General features: G+C 38.0%; 1 protein-coding gene across 1 annotated transcript in view; it reads left to right on the forward strand.

Annotated features, from left to right (window-relative positions):
- UGGT2 (UDP-glucose glycoprotein glucosyltransferase 2) overlaps positions 1–20,923 on the forward strand; it is a 196,012-nt gene that overhangs the window by 74,370 nt on the left and 100,719 nt on the right. The window contains exons 11-12 of the mRNA XM_041731331.1: positions 8,324–8,415; positions 12,496–12,646. Coding sequence (XP_041587265.1) covers positions 8,324–8,415; positions 12,496–12,646 — 243 coding nt within the window. The remainder of the gene's footprint in view (positions 1–8,323; positions 8,416–12,495; positions 12,647–20,923) is intronic.

A 20,923-nucleotide genomic window follows, 5' to 3' on the forward strand; every position in this document is an offset into this window, starting at 1 on the left:
TTCATAATAGAATCATTTGATACCTTTTATTTTTTTTATTTTTTAAAGATTTTATTCATGAAAGACCGAGAGAGAGAGAGAGAGAGAGGCAGAGACAGAGGGAGAAGCAGGCTCCATGCAAGGAGCCCAACATGGGACTGGATCCCGGGACTCCAGGATCACACCTCGGGCCGAAGGCAGGTGCCAAACCGCTGAGCCACCCAGGGATCCCCCATTTGATACCTTTTAAAGAAAGAGATAACTTTAAAAGAAAGAGATGACTGAAAGTATTTCATGAAGATATATGTGTGATAGTAACTAATGAAGCAAAAGTCTAAATCTACCCAAGCAGGAAAAGAGCCTTAAAAAGAAAAAAAGGACACAGACTAAACCATTTGTGAATGACATTTTAAAAATACCTCTAGAAAGCACCTGGATGGCTCAGTTGTTTAGGTCCCTGACTCTTGATTTTTGGCTCAGGTCATGATCTCAGGGTCGGGAGATTGAACCCCGCATCAGGCTCTGTCTGAGGTCAGCATGAATTCTGCCTGAGATTCTCTCTCTCTGCCTCAGTCCTTCTGCCCCCACCTGCCCACGTTCATTCTCTCTCTCTCTCTCTTTCTCTCTCTCTCTCAAAATAAATACATCTAGGAAGCATAAATATAGCAGGAAAGAATGACTGTTGGAGAAAGGGGAACCCTCCTGCACTGTTGGTGGGAATGTGAACTGGTGCAGCCACTCTGGAAAACTGTGTGGAGGTTCCTCAAAGAGTTAAAAATTGATCTGCCCTCAGACCCAGCAATTGCACTGTTGGGGATTTACCCCAAAGATACAGATGCAATGAAACAGTGGGACACCTGCACCCCAATGTTTCTAGCAGCAATGTCCACAATAGCCAGACTGTGGAAGGAGCCTCAGTGTCCATCAAAAGATGAATGGATAAAGAAGATGTGGTCTATGTATACAATGGAATATTACTCAGCCATTAGAAACAACAAATACCCAGCATTTGCTTCGACGTGGATGGAACTGGAGGGTATTATGCTGAGTGAAGTAAGTCAGTCGGAGAAGGACAAACATTATATGGTCTCATTCATTTGGGGAATATAAAAAATAGGGAAAGGGAATAAAGGGGAAAGGAGAAAAAATGAGCGGGAAATATCAGAAAGGGAGACAAAATATGAAAGACTCCTAACTCTGGGAAACGAACTAGGAGTGGGGGAAGGGGAGGTGGGTGGGGGGTGGGGGTGACTGGGTGATGGGCACTGAAGTAGGCACTTGACAGGATGAGCACTGGGTGTAACTATATGTGTGGCAAATTGAACACCAATAAAAAATAATTTTATAAAAATAAAAAGAATGACTGTTGAGTCTAACCTCTATCATATTGATAAATGCAAATAAGCTTAACATTAACAAAAGTTTTCAGTTTGAATCATTGGGCAGATAAATATATGTGAAATAAAAACTTTAAAACTAACTCAGAAATGTTAAAAATTAAAGTTGGGGCAAAGGTAAACCAAACAAATGCCATGTTGCAGGGGTTGTAATCTTAATACCATAAAATCAAATTCAGGCCTTAAAAATATTAATGAGTAAAACAATGGCCCTGTATAATACTAATGAAAATATAGCAGTTATTAATATCTATACATCAAAGCACTGTAGCAACATACATAAAACAGAAACTACTGGAGATAGAAAAGTTGAATTTACCTAAAATACTGATGAAGTCAAAAAATAAGATATTGACAACCAAGCAACGTTATCAATGTGTTAGGTCTTACAGGGATATAATAGATTTTTTTTCTTGATAATAGAGAAAATATACCTTTTCTCAAGTTTTTATGAAGCGGCAAAAAAATTCTAGAAAGTAGATATGACAGAAAAGAATTCTCTTATCCCAGTGCAGTCAAACTAGAAATTGATAACAAAATCAGGAGAAAGGGCTTATTCACTGGGAAATTAAAACTATTTACCCTTAAGTAGAAGAAAAAATAAAATGCACATCAAAATTGCATTATATTTTTATAAGTAGGCTCTATGCCCATCACAGGGCCTAAACTCATGACCCTGAGATCAAGACCTGAGTTGAGATCGAGTAGACATTTAACTGACTGAGCCACCCAGGTGCCCAAAATTGCAGTATTTCTTGATGATGTTTAAAAACAAACTACTAGGGGATCCCTGGGTGGCTGAGCGGTTTAGCGCCTGCCTTTGACCCAGGGCGTGATCCTGCAGTCCTGGGATCGAGTCCCACATCAGGCTCCCTGCATGGAGCCTGCTTCTCCCTCTGCCTGTGTCTCTGCCTCTCTCTCTCAGTCTGTGTGTCTCATGAATAAATAAATAAAATATTAAAAAAATAATAAAAATAAAAACAATAAAAACAAACTACTAGAATCTTTGGGGCACAAAACAAAGTTCAGAGAAAAGCCTTAAAATCTTAGATCAGTAAAAATGAAAGAATAAAAATAAAATTAATACAGGATCTAAAAGGTTAAGAAAAGAGCAATAAATAAAACCAAAAGAAAGAAGAAATTAATAAAGGTTAAAAATTAATGCATTAAAAGATGAAAACAGTAAAACTAATAAATTAAAAGGATAATAAATCATAATCAAATGAAGTTTAAGGAATGCAAGGATGGTTCAATATTAAGAAATCTGTTCATATAATTATGCCATTAGATATTAGTTATAAAGTAGCATGACTGTCTCCTTGATGTGGAAAAGCATTTTCTACAATTCAAGACCTTTCTGATCATAATAAAATAAATTTTCAAAGAAATCATAAGAGAATCAGTGATACCTTTTAAAAATGTGATTAAAAGTGTGTATATGTGTATTTGTGTGTATCTTGGCTTAAAAACCAGCATCTTACTAGTGGAAAAGTACTAAGGGCATATTCACCAAAATCAGGAACAGGACAACGAGGCTCATTATTGGCACTGTAATTCATTGTTGTTTTAGCTCTTAGCCAACATTATTAGTCAAGAGAAATGTATTAGAAATGTAAACACTGGGGGAAATGAGGTGTAAGAGAATCAGCTAAAAAAATCCACAGACTGGGTGGCTTCGAGAATAAGTTATTTTCTCATAGTTTGGGAGCCTGGAAGTCCCAGATGGTGCTCTTGGCAGATTCTGTTTCTGGTAAGAGCTCTCTCCCCACTCATAGACAGACAGCCACTTTCAGCCACTTTCACAGCACTTTCTTGCTGTGTCTTCCACATGGCCTTCCTCTATGCATATGAAGTGCACTACCCTCATGACTTCATTTTACCATATTTGCATCCCTTAAGTCTATCTCTAAATACAGTCTAAATACAGTCTCTAAATACATTGGTGGTTAGGGCTTCAGTATTTGAACTTGGAGAGGGACATGTGTTAGTCCACAACAAAAGATAATAAGTTATATGATTTATATATATATATATATACATATATATATATATAAATTTGTATTTGTTTCTGCTATATATATATATATATATATATATATATATATCAATAGGCTCCATATATTGCAAACAGCTAGTTAGAAGATGTAAGAAAGAATAGATCCATTTATAATAGCAACAGAAATAGCATTTAGTAATAAACTTAATAGCAAGTATATAAAGCCTATATAAGGAAGAAATTGAAACAATCCTTATGGGTGTGTTAAAAGACATCCATGTTCTTATGTTGGAAGATTACAACAAAGTCAATTCTAAGTTAATTTATAGATACAATCAGAATCTAATAAAAATACCAAGAGCTTCTTTTTTTCTGATACTTGATGAATCTAACAATTCATGTGGAAAAAGTAGTCAAAGAATCATAGCCAGGAATACTCTGAAAAATTATGAACGGTAGGGACCTGCCCCAGGAGGGCACCAGCACAAACTGTTCATGCCGTCATGCAGTGTCACTCATCAGTGCTGGCCACTGGCTCCAGCTGCTCAGGACCACTGGGGCCACCACTGCCATCACCTTTTCTACCTCTCCTTCATTTGGAGTCCGTGAAAGAATTTTGAAATAAGCTTTGATTTCAGAGCAAGAAATCTGAATTTAATCAGTAAACTAAATAATCATGGTGTCTGTGATCATCTTGGTTAGCTCTCTGCCTCAAAGCATGCTGGGAGAAAGACAAGGATGGTAATGGCTTTCATGTTATTAATCTTGGCTAAATGCATTTGGACTAGTAGTCCATGTTACCTGCTACCATGTGGGGTATGTATGTGAGTGGTACCTAAAAAACAAAGCAAAACTGGAGTTCCAACCCTAGAGAAGAGGGTGGTGGTGACCAGAAGGCCGGCAATTCCGGAGTGTCCCTTGCAGTGTTTCTGAGCATGGACCAGGCATATACACATCCCGGGTGTATGTCACTGCTGTGGCATCTCATCCACGCACACCAAAGAGTACGATTCCCACACAACATGTAAATGAAAGGTTTATACACAATAAAGAAATAATAGTGGTCATTAAATATGTAGAAAGATGATCTGTCATCACTCCTTATAAGAAATGTAGATCAGAGTTAAACTGGAACACCAGATTTTGCTAATTCAAAAGTTCAATAGCGCAGGCAGTTAAGTCTTTTTGTGAAAGAAAGAGACAACAGGATATGTGTTTGTATAAGTGTTTACATAAAGGAACACTGGAAAGATAAATAAGAAAGAAACTAAGGGGGAAAAAAAACCCAATCACCTCTATGGGCCACGAAGGGCTGGGAAACCAGGTGAAAGGTACTGGAATGAGCGAGAATTCTCTGTGTATGGGTTTTTGTATGGTTTGACTTTGAATGCATGCAGAGATTATTCAGAAAATACGACCATGCTGAAGTTATATAAGTGAATTTGGTTTGACTTTATTGAGGAGGCAACTGCTTTCACTCCAAAGTATAGTAAATTTCCCTTCAAAGTTCAGAATTGTTCTTTAATCAGATATTAATAAACCAAATGCAGGTATTTAATACAAAATCCAAGTAAAGGATTATACCTAACCTAAATAAAAGCTCATGCCTTTTCTAATTACTTGGAAGGTGTGAAAATTTTAGAATTCTAAAGAAAATCCCTAAATAAGAATATCCTTTCCAAATGTTATTCTGTAAAACTTTTTTTTTTTTTTAATATTCTCTCATTAGTCATCCTGGAAAAGAAAATCTCTTACATTAAGATATATCTGACTTCAATTTTTAAATTCAAGATGGATGCAGTTTCAGCTTAGGGGCCTCCAGAGATGTTTATAAACAAATTTACCATTATAAAACTCGACCAGTCTTCTGAGATCCACTCAGCTGGAATTTTTTTTTAGCTTCATATAATGGTCTGGCTCCATTGGTTTTTAAAGAGAGATGTTGCAATGTATTCCCTCCTTTTTTTTTTTTTTTTTTTTTTGAGGTTCTGTTTCTCATTGGGAATTTGTATTTGTTTCTGCCCAAAGCCAAAGAGTACTTCCAGCTTAACTCCACTTCAGATAAAAGGTCTCTGTATGTCTTTTGGACCTTAAAAATGTTACGAAATTAAGCCTCAAGCTCGTATGAAGATGAAAGAGTCCAGGAATTTTTGTTGAAAACTTGTTCTTCCCTCACCAAGAACCAAGGTGAGACAGGCAAGCTTCTGTGGTGTCTCTGCAGTGCATTTTGTTTTTCTAGGTCACCTTTCCTTGTGAGTGTAACACTCATTTGTGTGCACAAGGATATCTCTGATGTTTGTCCTTGCTGTAAGGGGGCCCAAGGCTTTGCCTCCTGTCCAAGATCAACCCTCAAAGCCCCAGGTTCTTTAGGCTACCTAGGAAGCTCAAGATTTCCTTGGGGCACGATCTTCCGTGTTTGCTTATATCCTTAGACTCATATTCCCACTTCTCTGCCCTTAGATGAAGTCTTTTCATTTAAAAACTAAATTATTTATTTAGAGAGCATTAATATTTTAATCTAGCATTTTGGTGTTTTTGTTGTTGTTGTTTTTTGTTTTCAGTAGGGGGATTTCAGGATCTCTGGTTCATTATATTGCTGGAAACTGAAGTCTTAACCTCTTGATTTGCAAAAAAGCTGCCGTAAATCATACACTCAGGGTAATTTTCCAGGATTTAAGGCTTACTCCTCTGAGAGGAATGAGAAAGAATTTGTCAGCACCAGTCTCCAGTAGATAGTAGTAGTTCAGCAATCAAATCCACTAAAGTTCAATTGGTTACCCCTTTTTTACTTTCTTTGTTCAAGGTGCTGTGGCTGGCATCAACATTCTTTTTTTTTTTTTTTTTTTAAGATTTTATTTATTTATTCAAGAAACAGAGAGAGAAGCAGAGACACAGGCAAAGGGAGAAGCAGGCTCCATGCCGGAAGCCCGACGTGGGACTTGATCCTGGATTTCCAGGATCATGCCCTGGGCCGAAGGTGGCGCTAAACCGCTGAGCCACCCGGGCTGCCCTGGCATCAACATTCTTGAGGGAATTAGCAATTTAGTATAGATCTGTGTGCTTGATATACTTTCCCCTTATCATTGAGATGCCTGAAATGAATGAGGTGCTGGAGAGAGCTCAAGACAATGTGTATGAGGGTTCAGTGCAAGTTTTGGGAAAACAAGCGATGAGTTCATTAAGCAGCTGTAGATTTTGAAGTTAGAATGCAGATTTATTAGAATAAGTGTTTGATAGAAAGGCAGAGAAATAACTAAAGATAAATCAGAGTTTTACCTGTGAATCTTCTTGTGTTAGAGTTTAATCTCTTGCTAGTATTCAGTATAAATCAAGTGGAAATATGTTCTGTCCTGTTACAAATTTAGTTCTTTCTCTCCCTTCTCTCTATGTCACCTGTTGTGAGTGATAACTATACAGAAAAATTTACCTCTGCCAAGCCTCCTCTGCATCTCTTCTTGTTAGTTGCTTCACCTGCCTTTCTAGAATAATTTATACAAACTTCTGTTAGGTCATGTATTATGTGGTATTATGTGGCATCATTAAAATGCATTGTTTTGAAATTGTTTTTCCTTCTAAATGAATTTGTGTGCCCTAATAATAGTAAAAATAAAAGCTTCATTTGTCAGTGGTGCATATGTGACTAGACACAGATATATGTCACATTTATACTTTATAACCTGTGAGATGGAAGTAAGTACTCCCATTTTCCAGATGAGGAAAATGGAGACATACTGAAGCAAAAAGTAACTTTGTTCAGCTCTTACCACGTCTAAATAGCAAGATTAAGATTTAAAATTAATTTGGGGATGCCTGGTGGCTCAGTGGTTGAGTGCCTGCCCTTGGCCCAGAGCGTGATCCTGGAGTCTATGGATCGAGTCCCACATCGGGCTCCTTACATGGAGCCTGCTTCTCTGCCTGCCTATGTCTCTGCCTCTCTTTCTCTGTCTCTCATGAATAAATAAAATCTTTAAAAATAAATAAATAAATAAATAATAAAATTAATTTGACCCCTTTCACCACTATCTTGATAACTATGCTGTACTGGCAAGAACATTATATTCCTTGCTTTCATTATTGCTCTAGTGCCTGGAGTGATTTCTAGCTCATAGCAGGTGTTCGGGGAATATTTACCAAATGAAAAAACGGTAAACACTGAAACACTGCTTTAATGGAAGCCTTTATAAATTTAGAGTGATCTTCAACAGATATTTACAAATACACCAAAGTTTTGAGTCTTGAGATATTAAAGAATAAGAGTGTGACAACTATCAAATTCTAAGTGTGTGTGCACCTACATACACAATGTATTAGGTAAATAATTGTTATAGAATTAGAACTGTAATATATATTGCAGAACCAAAATATCCAGGTATTTTTATCTCTAACCTATCATGAGATTTCTATCACTTAGCATAGGGGTGGGCAGGCTACTACCAACATATAGGCCAAATCTGGCCTGCTACCTGTTTTTAGAAATGAAAGGGGTTTTTTTTTAATATCATTTTATTTATTTATTTATTTATTTATTTATTTATTTATTTATTTATTTATTTATTTATTTATTTTTATTTATCCATAGAGACAGAGAGATTGAGAGAGAGGCAGAGACACAGGCAGAGGGAGAAGCAGGCACCATGCAGAGAGCCTGACTTGGGCCTCCATCCAGGGTCTCCAGGATCACGCCCTGGGCTGCAGGTGGCGCTAAACCTCTGAGTCACCAGGGCTGCCCTAGAAATGAAAGTTTTATTGGAACATAGTCATGCCTATTTGTTCATATGTTGTTTGGCTGCTTTCACGCCACAAGAATAGAGTTGAGTAGTTGCAATAGAGATGATGTGACCCACAAAGCTTAAATTATTTACTATATGACTCTACAGAAAGTTTGCTGACTCCTGTCATAGATCATTGTTGTTATATGATTTGGTTAATTATTACCCTGCTCTATTTCAAGGGTCTTCATGATAGATTTGAAATTCAGCCAGGTGATGCCTGTCTGTTCATAAATGGACTTCATATTGATATGAGTGCTTATGATCCTTTTAGGTAAGTATTAAATTACTAATACAAACTATGATTTATATTTAGGCAAATACTGTCCTGAATTTAGTATTTGCCAAAATGCAAATAATCACTTTAAAGCAAGTACATGCTTTTGTACAAAACAGTTCTATTATCATTTTGCTAGAATACTCTCAAGTGTCTTAGAATGCAGAACTGGGAGAGACCTTGGTGACATTTGTTGATGTGAAAACTAAAGTTTCTAAACCTGAAACACCTGTACTTGTTGCATTATTAGAAACTGTCTTTCCTTAATAGGTCTGTTGTTTAGCAGGGAAGCTCCATGGGACTGGGCTGATAAGCCAGAGACTCCACCCTCTAGAAAGGACCTGAAAGGAATGTGAGACATTTCCCCAGAAGAGTAGAATTACCAGAAAGAGTTTAAAGTACTTGTATTTGTCAGAAAGGAAATTTGAAATTGTAGAATTCAGGGTATATCTATTTTTGTAGGTCAAAAAAATTCTTCAAAAATGCTCTAAAGCATTTTTGGGTGGGTGTTTCAGTCAGTTTAGTGTCTCCCTTCAGCTCATGTGATGCTCTTAGGGTCCTGGGATCCAGTTGCCTCAGGCTTCCTGCTTGGTGTGGAGCCTTGCTTCTGCCTCTCTCTCCCTACCCCCCTCACCCCTCCACTCCTGTGTTCTGTCTGTCTCATAAATAAATAAATAAATAAATAAATAAATAAATAAATAAATTCATTTTCATTCATTCATTCATTCTCTTAAAAAACTACTCTAGGACAAAATTAGAAAGTCATGTATTTGTTCATCAGCATTTATCCACAAATTAGTCATGGGCCAAACAGAAGAAAAATCAAACTTAATTTATTTTACTTTTAAAGAGAAGCATAAAACTACTCTAAAAATTAGTATTTATAAGATAAATTTAGTGAATATAATTCTTTAGTTCAGATATTCAGTTTTAATTCAATTGTCTATACGTTCATCAAACTTCAATTGATTAAATGTTTGTTTCATCTTATTATCAATTTGGGACAAGTAGGACAATGTAGGAAAGCCTGGGAAATACAGTAGCCCAAATGAGACTTTTCTCTTTATTTAATTGGATCCTTAGGGAAAATGATAGCTTTCATTTCATAGAAGGTAAATACGATAGCAGTGGAGTGGTTGTTAGCTGCTGGCCTGTAAGCTTCAGCAGGACAGAAATTCTGTCTGTGCGCAGGATTAGTGAAAACGGTTTTAAGAGAGGGAGTGAGGGTTGGGTAGATTTCAGGGAAAGTTTTCACAGCAGGGACACTTCGCCCATTTAGGAGGGCTGCAGGTTATTCAGGAAATAAAACCCCCGTGGCTCCTCCAGCTGGTCCATAGTGATCTGCACAAGTTGTGACACATTTTATTCCTTGCCCATGTGATCATGAGCTGTAGCTCCTCTAAGTCCCTTTAAAGAGGACAAGAAAATACTTGAGGTTGTTTATATCTCTGGACATTTTTAGCACAAACAGAAATCAGAGCGTGTCAAATAAAATCAGTGTGGAACCTGGAAGAAAATGATTCAGGAACTGGATCCAGGGAGAGGTCTTGTGTGAGTAGTACTGCAGAGCTGCCTATTTAGGAGTGGGGAATTATCTTATGCTTTTTTCCTATCACCTGTCTCTCATTGCATTTTGATTTTAGAGGACTGATGCACGTCCTTAACCTTCGGACCCTGGAAGTAGTGGGAGAAACCAGAGCCTTCATGAGTCCAGCCAGCTAGCACTGGAGTTCAGTCAGGGCCTTGCCCAAGCCTAGCTCTCATCCCCCAGGAGGTTGTCAGCAGGAGGCTCTGGCAGTGACTAGGAAGGAAGGCAAAATAGCTGAGTAAATTTGCGGAGGTCTGTAAATGGTGCCTCACATCTCTAGCTCTACTTTGGAACCACTGATGGCTTCTCAGCCTTTTGGCTAAGATCAAATGTAGTACCTTGGAACCACTGACCCATCTTTTTCTCAAAGCAATCATCTCAGCTGCAGATTTGAGCAGACAAACTGGTACTAAGTGGATATTAATCATTTTGGTAGCCAAGCTTGAGCAGTGTCCCCACGATATACCTACCAGAAAGAAAGATGTAACAGAGGTGTCTTGATAACCCTATTTGTATGGTTTTCCTCTATCTTAATGAAGTTATCTAGCCCAGAGTCCTTTGGGGCTCTTTTTTTCTTTTTTAAGATTTTATTTATTTCAGAGAGCACACACAAGCATGAGCAGGGGGAGGGGCAGAGGGAGAAGCATACTCACTGAGCAGGGAGCCCTACATGGGCTTCTATCCCAGGACCCTGGGATCATGACCCAAGCCAATGCTTAACTGACTGAGCCACCCAGGAGCCCCTTGGGCTCTTGATAAATATGTATATGTAATGCATATAACATTAAAATTCAGTATTATAACATCAATATGAATATTCAATTCAGTGAATATCTGAGTGCCTACTATGCTATAGGAACTGGTAGATATTGGCGGTGTAGTGGCAGAGAAGACAGAGATAAGTGATTTGGTGAGATAACCGATAGTAAATATAATGATAGTGCAATAAAAAATATCTTTTATAAAAGATAAAGTGCAGTGCTCTGGGAGTTTATAACTCCAGAGATTTAAACTAGTTCTTGATGGAACATGGGGACAGTAGAAATGTCAGATTTTTTCAGGGAAGTGATAATTTAAGCTAACACTTAAAGGACAGATCAGGCAAAGTGGGGAGTGGGAGTTCTGCAAGCAGTGGCACATTTGAAAAAATGACAATCCACTCCTGTGTCCAGGCTGTGGAGTGAGGAGGAGCCGGAAGAAGCTGCGGTCACACAGGAGGGCAAGGCTCGGATTGTGCAACTAGGTTTCAGATTTTCACCTTTGGTTTGAAAGGCCAGAGAAGCCAGTGAAAGGCTCTCAGATAATAACCATTTCAAAGAGAAGCATGAGAAATTAATTATTTCAAAATGCAAAGATAGAAATTTTCCTGATAAATAGACCCAGGATATTTAAGGAACCATTTTTCTTTAATTGGTAGCCAGAATTCAAGATTTGAAAAGAGCAAGGAAGAAACTAATACTTATTGAGGGCAACTGTGTGCCCAGTAATAGGTTAATTTAACCTTAATGCCTTATAGAGGAACTGTCATCATTCTCTTTTTTAGATGGGGAAATGAAGACTCAAGTGTCGCACAAAGATAGGGACACAGCTGGCAAATAGTAGCAGGATTCAAAATCTTGTGCTCTTTCCAGTGTACCATGTAACTCGATCTGGTCTTTCTACTGATGTTTTTCCTAGAAACTAGATTGAGATTACAAAAATGGTAGATTTAAAAAACCTGTGGGGAATGTTAAAGTTCTGTTGCCCCCCCAAAAAAGTGTCTGATCAGTAAGCATTGTAAAATTTTAAAAATGAGGGGAACATTGGCAATGCAATCCAAAATTCTTATTTTACAAATAGAGGTGGTTATGAGAGGTGCTGTGTGTGGAAAGGACATGGCACTTACCTGGCACACATACAAGTGTTAGCTTCATCAGTAGGAATCGAAGGTTCAAACTGTCCAAACTTTTTGCTAGTAGGCTTCTTTATGGATGTTGGTATTTTTAGCAGTAATATTTTCTATGATGTTTAAGAGCTCTCAAAGGATTATATATATGATTAGTAATTTTAATAAGTATTCTAAACAGTTGTGAACTTTCATGCTTTAATGGGGCTTTTTCTATGCAGAATTTTTATATTTTAGGTCCTATTTGATCTTATCTTGTTTTAATAGTAGATTTACCAAAATAGTGAGCTAGTATATTTTTCCCTTCATTTTTGGCTTTTTCAGAGGTGAGCATATCTTCACTTCTTTGCTAAAGAATGTAGTAAGTATACCTTGTTGCCTAGCCTTTTAAATAGTGAGATTTTGTCACTATACACAAAAAAAGTCAGCATGAGTTTACCCTAGTTGAACTCCTTGTCTTGTTTGTTAATGAATTTAATAATATTTTTTCCTGCTATTAATAAAAATACCAGCAGAATTTGTTTCAAATCCTTTAATAGGGCTATAAACTTTAAAGGTTATTTTTTGGCAAATCAAACTAAAACTTTTTTCTTCTCTTCAAAAGTCTTTTGGATATACTGAAGCTAGAAGGAAAAATGATGAATGGGCTCCATAGTCTTGGGATCAACAAAGAAGATATGAGCAAATTTTTAAAATTAAACTCACTTGTTTTGGACTATACCTACGCATTAGATATTAGGCATTCTTCTATAATGGTAAGTTCTCATGTGATTCCTTGTTTTTGAAACCTTTAGTAGATTTAAGACTTAACATAAAACCAAATATTGACAGGCTTTCAAATAAATTTAAACAATTTCAAAGAGATTGCAGGAGAACTCAGTGAGAAGAAAAGTGAAAATACGGACTCACTCCTCTCTCGTTCTAGTATCTTCTCACCCCTTCTTCCAGTTCTGAGTTTCCTCACAAGAACTCACTCCTTAGGGATCCTTTCCAGCTTTAAAAAAAAAACAAACACGAACAACAGAGTAACCCCATGAGCAACAACAACAAAACATCAAGTAATTAAAATATGAGGAATGTAAGAATACTGTCTGATACCTACTATCATGATAACCTTCCCTGGCCAGTTTCCGGAAGCCCCCATGCATCTGGTCTGTGCTGCACCTGCAGAAATCGGGAGTCTGCTCATGTCACCCTTGCTTGCAGCACGGATCCGTGGATCCATCTTGTCCTCGGTGTGGCCTGGAAGGCTGTCGGGGACCTTCTCCCTCCTTTCATTTCTCAGACTGTGCAATATTCCTCTCACTACTTTCCCTTCTCTCCTGCTGGGGAAACAATGCTTCCTCTCTATCCATTCATCTGATTGTCTTTCTTCAGGCTTCAGCTCCAAACAGTACTTGCTGAGAGAAGCTGTCCTCAACTAGCCACAGTAGAGGATGTTTTCATACACGCATTGTATTGAGAGCCCCAGGATGACCCTCAGGCTCAACTTTGAGTTATATGCTCAAAGGCCTAACAGGGCCTAGACGTTGCTCCACTCATGATCACAGTCTGTTAGAGCAGCAGAATACAAGCTGTATCAGCAGAGGGAGAAACAGCATGCGGTGAAGTCTAGAGGACAACAAGCAGGAGCTTCCACGAAGCTCCTCCTCGTGGAGTTGTATAGGACATGCTTGACTTCACGTGTGACAATCTGAGCCACGCTAGCTTGAGTGGGGAGTTCAGAGTTTGTGAAGGGGTCTGTCGTATGGGGATATGAGGCCTATGTGACTCCTCTTCATCACTGAAGCTCCAGAACCTCAGAGGAAAAACAGCTGTTCATCATAAGTCCTGCTGTTTACGTAAACTCTGTACAAACTGCCCCAGAGTGCAACAAGGCACCTCAACATGGGAGAAACTCTGTCAGAGCATTTTAAGAGCTCAGTTCTCAGAAGCCAACCTAGGGAAAAAAAAAGAAGCAGCCGCCAACCTAGAGAACACAGAAATAGCCCTTCTAGGGAATATGTGAGGTCTGAGCAACCTGGCCTGCTGAGTTAACCCTTTCTCTCCCCGCCCCACATCTGTGTGTATGTATGCATACATATTTATTATTTTACAGAACTACCAGTACTCCCATATACTTTGCACAGTTGATTTTTATAATTTTATAATTTTGTCCTGTGATTCTTTTATGTCTTTATTTCTTACTGGACTATGTATACTTCTTGAAAGTAGGAATTTTATGCATTTTTTCTCACCATTATGTCCCTGGTTTTAGTAGGTACTCAAAAAACATAAATATTCTTTGAACAAATAAGTTCAAAGAATATTTCAAACCAACATAAGACATAATTTTTAACAATGAAACTCTGTGAGCAAATTACAACATAATCACTATAAATATCTCCATATCACCATTGTGATTTAACATTAGTGTAAAAAAGTATAACTATTAAAATTAGAAAATAAAAATATGTGGCAGATTATATAACTAAAACTCTTCCAAAACAGCCGTTATAATAAATAAGACCTTAGTAAAATTAGTTTGAGGTGACAGTAATCAGATCAAAAGCTTTATTTCCAAAAATCATCTGAAAGACAGTGATTTATTCATAATAACATAAAAATTCAAATACTTTAATAATATCTTTACTATGTAATAACCCTAATTACTAAAACTAAAAGCTGCAATTTAACTGAGGAAATATAAAAGGATATAAGGACTCCTGAAAAGAGTATTAATCGGCAAAGACTTTGAAGCAGCCATGGCTGTGGCTTCCTTACAGTGTTTATAGATTTTGATCTAAGTAATTTCACTGGAAATTCCTTCCACAGTAGGAAGTGGAGAAAAGTATTCCCAAAGATATGATCATCATTGCATATTTTTTAAACAAAATAGAAATGAGTTAAGTATATAACAGAGAAATGTTGTAAATTTAATATCCATCTGCTCAGGTATATTTCAGACATCAAAATTATGTTTATAAACCTATTTCAACAACTGGGAACAATGATTGTGCTCCCATGTTAAGTGAGAAATACAGACTTACATGATACTATCATGTGAAAAGAGGGACAGGATCAGAAGGAAATAAATCAGAATGTTGTTACTGGGTGATGTGGTTTAATATGTTGTCGGGTTTTTTTCTTTCATGCTTTTCTGTAAATTCCAAATTTTTAGCAATGGGTATGTATGACTTACATGATCAGAATAAAAAATTAATGGGAAGAAAAACTTCTCTGACCATCTTGCGAATTGTCTCATGTAAGAATTTAAGGGATTCTCTTGGAAATGTTCAGTTATTACAGTTACTTTTGTCCTATCCAGACAACCTTCCCACTTACAAAGTTGGTCCACCATCCAAGAATCATGGAAAGAGATCACTACCAAAGAAGTGCTGTATGTTCCCTGAGACATCAAAGACCTTAGACTCAGGAAGAGTTACATAAGTTCTTAATTACCATTTGTATTTTCTAGGGCACTCTGTCTTGTTATAAATGTTTATCGTTACTGTGTCTTCCTGCTCTTTAGACCATATTCTCTCATTGACTCGATTTTACTTTCACTTGGATATCTTTAAGCTCAGTTAACAAATACCTTCTCTAAAAATGTTTCATCAGGAAAAAGGAGCAACCATGTTAGTAATCTTACTACTTTGTGACTTATAGATTTAACCATTTATGCTTTTAAGCATTTGTAGAACACTGGGAGCAAAAAGCAAAAAAGTTAAAAAAAAAAAAAAGAAGTAATTTTCAAGACTACTCTGAAATAGATCTATAAGGAAGCTTGCCAGCTCCATTCGTGAAATAACATGCTGCTCCCCCAGGTTGGCTGCAAGGCCAGTCACCACTGGGGAGGAGCAGCTGTGCTGCTGTCCCAGTGGCCCTCACCCAAGTGCATCTCCCCACTGCTCTGCTGTGATGGCTCTGATTCACTTGGACGCCTTAGGAGGTGTTCTCTTCCTTTCTCGCTGAGTGTCGGAAAGTAATTTTTTAGTGAGGTGAAATCTATATAACATAAGATATGCTCTTTTAACCTTTTGAACTATGTAATTTGGTGGCATGAAGTACACCCACAGCGTTGTACAGTCCTCACCATGATCCATTTTTCCAGAACCTTTTCATAATTCCAAACAGAAACTCTACCCATTAAGCAGCAACTCCCCACTTCCTTCCCTTCAAACTCCCTGGTAACCTCAGTTCTCCTTTCTATCCCCATGAATTTACCTTTTCTAAGTGCTTCATCAAAGTGGAATTATGTATTAGATTTGTCCATTTCTGCCTGGTGTGTTTCATTAGGCATACTGTGTCATGGTTCATCCATGTTGTGTGTATACTCTTAAGGGAAGTTTTGTGTTTCAGTTAAATGCTTTTACTTTTCCACTTGGAAAGTGCCTGCTTTCGGTAGATAATGATTTGTGACACTTTATTCTCTAGATTCCTTTAAAAAAATCAACTGGCACAGGGCACTTGGATGGCCCAGGCCGTTGAGAATCTAACTCTTGATCTCAGCTCACATCTTGATCTCACAGTTTTGAGTTCAAGCCCTGCATTGGGCTCCATGCTGAGTGTGGAGCCTACTTAAATAAAAAAAATTACCTGCACAAAATGCAGAGCCCTGAGTTCTGAGAACTCTTTTCACTTTAGTCTGTTAGAGCAGCAAAATTAATTCACATTTAAGCTTGATTTTTTTCTTCATTGCATTTGCTACCACCCAATATATGCATTTATTTGTTTATGTATAATATTCTTCCAGTGGAACATAAGCTCCACAAAAACCAGGACTTTGTTAAATATCATCAGCATCCATCAGGTCCTATCACATAGGAAGCGCTCAGAAAATCTGTTGGACATCTTAATGTCAAAACAGTTCTTCATGAATGAAAGCAATACTTTGCTTTTATTTTAATTATTTTTCTTCTACTGGATCTGTCTCTCCACTTTTTGTCTTTACAGAGAAAGCTCAGTCACTGAGTTACATTACTTCTGACCTCTGTATTTATACTCTCCCCAAAAACAAACCTTGGCAGTTTATTTCTTAAAAGTTGCTTGCTTAAAAGTTGAGTAAAAACTCAAGACAGTCATTGGGTATTTTCCGTCCTTGGTTAACCATTCTAAGTTTCTCTGTCCCAGACATCAGGAGACACAATTTAAATTTTATATAGTTTAGTGTCCAGTTTCTAGCCTTGCCACGGTACCTCAGGTTTCACTAATATTTCACTAAAGTCATTAAAAACAACCGTATAATGGTATGTTTGGCTCCTTTGGATTGTAATTCCTTTCCAGTGCACTGTGCCAGACTGCCCCCAATGAAGGGGGCCTTGGTCATATTCCACCTAAACTAGCCCTGCCCGAGCCACAGCTTCCTATTTTCTGTCCTGTGATGTCCATGCTGTAGCCATATTCCTGAAGTGCTTATGATCTTTGTCTTTAATTTCCTTTTCTTTAAAGTTCCCAAGTCCCCCTAGCCATTTCATTCTCTCAAAAACACACCAATCCGCACAGGCAGAGGAAATGAATTCTTTACCCAACTTAAGGATGTAACTTGTTCCTGACAGTGGGTACCACATTAGATAACATCAATGTCCCGTCCAAGCCCCATAATGATGCTATAAATCCGCACACCACAGACACATGGGTTTATCCCAAACTCATAGTTCACTTCCACTGCTCTATATCTTCCCCTTATGCAAATACCATACTGTTTGGTTACTGTAGCTTTGTAGGAAGTTTTGAAATTGGGAATTAGGAATTCTCCAACTTTGTTCTTTTTCAAGATTATCTTGGCAATCCTAGGACACTTGCCTTTCATTATAAGTTACAGCATCAGTTTGTCCATTTCTGGAAAAAAGATAGTTGAAATTTCTATTGAAATTTCATTGAATCCATAGGTGATTTGAGGAATATTGCTATTTTAATATATTAAATCTTCTGAACCATGAATAGGGGATGTCGTTCCATTTATTCAGATCTTCTTTATTTTCTTTCAATGATCTAACTTTTGTAGCTCTTAGTGTACAAGTCTCAGACTTGTTAAACTTATTGCTAAGTATTTTATCCTCCCTGATGCTATTGAAAAAAGAATTGTGTTAAATTTATTTTAGGATTTTTTAGTGCCACATAACTTTTTGTTGAACCCTGGACATTTTGAATATTACAATGTGTCACTTCTGGATGTCAGAGTCTCCCCTTCCTTGGGTTTGTTGCTGTTTGCTGTTGTTTTCGTTATTTGTTTAGTGACTTCTCTGAGCTAATTTTGTAAGCTTTCTCCTGTGTGACCACAGAAGTCTGTCACGTTCGTCTAGTCATGTACTCAGTATGGGACAGATTTACTTAAATGCCTGGAGCCTCCCAGTCTTTCTAGGGGCTCTGTGTGTGTGGCAGATGGAGGGGGAGCAGCCTGTGCTCAGCCAGGTAGCATGCAGCCACCTCAGCCTTCACTTCTTGTTTACACCAAGCTTCAAGGTCAACCAGAGGAGAAAACTTGGGGGTTCTCAGTCTTCCCTGGGCATGTTGGCCTTTTAGAATCCCAAGGATGTGTTAGAACTTCTCAAAGCCCTATTTCCCAAAATGTCTCATTGCCCTTTCCTCACCAGATTTTGGTTGCTGTGCTTTCACCCTAACTGTTTTCTGTTGCCGCAGGCAGGAGTGACTAAAATTGGGTAGAAGCTCAAACACTGTTAGGAGTTTAGCGGTATAAAGACAAGTCTTTTCAGTGGGTTTTCTAGGGAGTCACCAGACAGTTCAAACAAAAACTAAAACTCTTTCAGAATAAGATCCGTTCTGCTTCCTCTGGTATTGGTACTAGAATTCAGGCTGTCATTTTCAAGGCAACTGAACAGCTTGGGAGCGCGAGATGGGACTAGGATAAGTTTCACACCACATAGCTCACTGCTCTTACTGAGAATCAGTCATTCTTCTTGAATAAATGTTGTTAAGGTTGCTACAAGTTTTGGGTTAGTTTTCCTAGTTCTTAAAATGTTGAGTTCCCTCAATTTTCTAGCTTCTTACAGCTTTTATGTAAGGGTGGAGTTTTGGAATTCCTTACTCCACCATTTTAGCTGATGTCACTCCCTACAGAAAACCGAAAAGATGTAAATTAACAAGTCTTTTAAGTTTTTCGCTTCTCTCCGTAAGTCATCCTGTAAAACCATGACATGTTTTGTGTCCATGAGCTGACCTGTGTAGCTCCTTGGACATTGATGAGATTGTCTTATAAGTTCTCATCTATTAATGACAGTATCTTTTATTCAGTATCTTGGTAGCCTAGTAGATACAAAGGCCAGAGTTATGGCCGACAGAATAGTGGGAGTGGATCACTGGAGTATCAGCACTGGTTCTGCATGCAGCCTTCTGAGGCCACTCTTACAGTTACTGGTGCTGCTTCTGTAAACTTACTTGAGAGTGAAAAATGAGTAGGTCAGGCTCTGGGCCTTGAACGCAAAGCGATTTCTGTTGTCTTAGGAGTTCTCCAGAATGGATCGGGGTATTGCCTAGATTAGCTTACCTGACACCCATGCTATGAGTTAGGCCATTGCTGTAGTAGTGTTCAAACTTTAGTATTTGTGATAAGAATCATCAAGGGCATGTGTTCTAAGTGGTGATTCCTAGGTGCTGTTCTGAGATTCTTGCTTTAATAGGTCTGAAGGTAGACCAAGGAATCTGCATTTTCGGTAGACACCTCCAGATATTTTGATTCCTATTAAAAGTGGCTCTACCTCTAGTTATTAATCCAGTTAAGTGGGACAGATACATAAAGCATAGGCCAATTCCTCATTTAAAACCAGTACTGACTGACCATCAAGAGGACCAGATATTCACATCCTCTGCTTTGGTGCCTTTCCTTCTGCTGGCCTTGCTTTCCTGTAGGAGAACAGTGAACTGATCCAGACACTGCTGTCAAGTCTATAGCAATTCCAGTTTACAGGGGCTTCCTAGCATATCACCAGATCTCTAGAACTGTTCCCGTTACTTTCACATCTTGGCAGGAATTAACCTCCAAAACACAAATGAGGTACATGACTACCTACTTTTCCAGGGAGACCAAAGTTCTCCCTCCTATCTCCCTCAGTAGTACCAGGACAGATTATAGTGAAGAGAAGCTAATCCCAGATCACCATCATACTTGTGAACCACAAAATAGAAATTGTTGCAGCTGACCCTGCCCACGTGTCTTTATGCACTTGGTCAGTGTATCCCAGACTGAGCCAGCTCCCTTTCTACCTGCCTGGCCTCTCCCCTGCACAGCTGGCTTCTCTTACAGTTTCTGTCTGGGTGTGGGTACATTCTTCCTTTCTGAAAGCTGTGGGTTATCCTAGATTTCCTGCTCTTACCTGTCTCCTTTGTGTGTGTCTTTTTATTTATTAAGACTTTTTATTTATTTATATCTTTTTATTTACTTTATTCAGTCTTCTCTCTGAAAGTACTACCTCTGACTTGGGGTTTTTTGTTTTTTTTTTTTAACTTGGTTAAACACTCTCAAACCTCGTGTCTGGAACACTGCAGAAGCTGCCTGGTTTCCTCGATGCCTCTGGTCTCCTCCTCCCTCTTCTCTGGGACTTTGAGTGGCACATGCTAGACTGCTTAACCTATGTCATACATCTGTCTCAGCATTTGTTTTGATTTTGCATTATTTTTGTTCTCTGTGCACTTTAGTTAATATACATTCTATTGATCTGTCATTCAACTGACTTATTACTGTCTTCCTCCGTATCCAGTCTGTAGTTAAATCTTCCTAGGAAGTTCTCACAGTTCCTAATTACAGTTTTAAAATCTAGAGTATCCCTTTGGGTCTTCTTGTAATGGATTTTAGTTCTCTTAACATTTTCTATCTTTCCATCTATTTTTTTAATAATATATATATATTAATCGTAATTCTTTTAAAGTTCTTGCCTAAGTCTCTCTGCATTGTCTGGTTTTCCTCTTGCATTTTAATATTTGGTCCTTTTTTTGGCATGGCAGTTTCTGGTAGGAGCCCAAAATTGCCAATGTGAAGTTACAGAAGCAAACGCATGTCAGGTTTGCTCCAGCAGTCTGAGTGCCAGATCTCACCT

The sequence above is a fragment of the Vulpes lagopus genome, chromosome 16 (assembly GCF_018345385.1).
Source record: "Vulpes lagopus strain Blue_001 chromosome 16, ASM1834538v1, whole genome shotgun sequence".
Classification (NCBI taxonomy): domain Eukaryota; kingdom Metazoa; phylum Chordata; class Mammalia; order Carnivora; family Canidae; genus Vulpes; species Vulpes lagopus.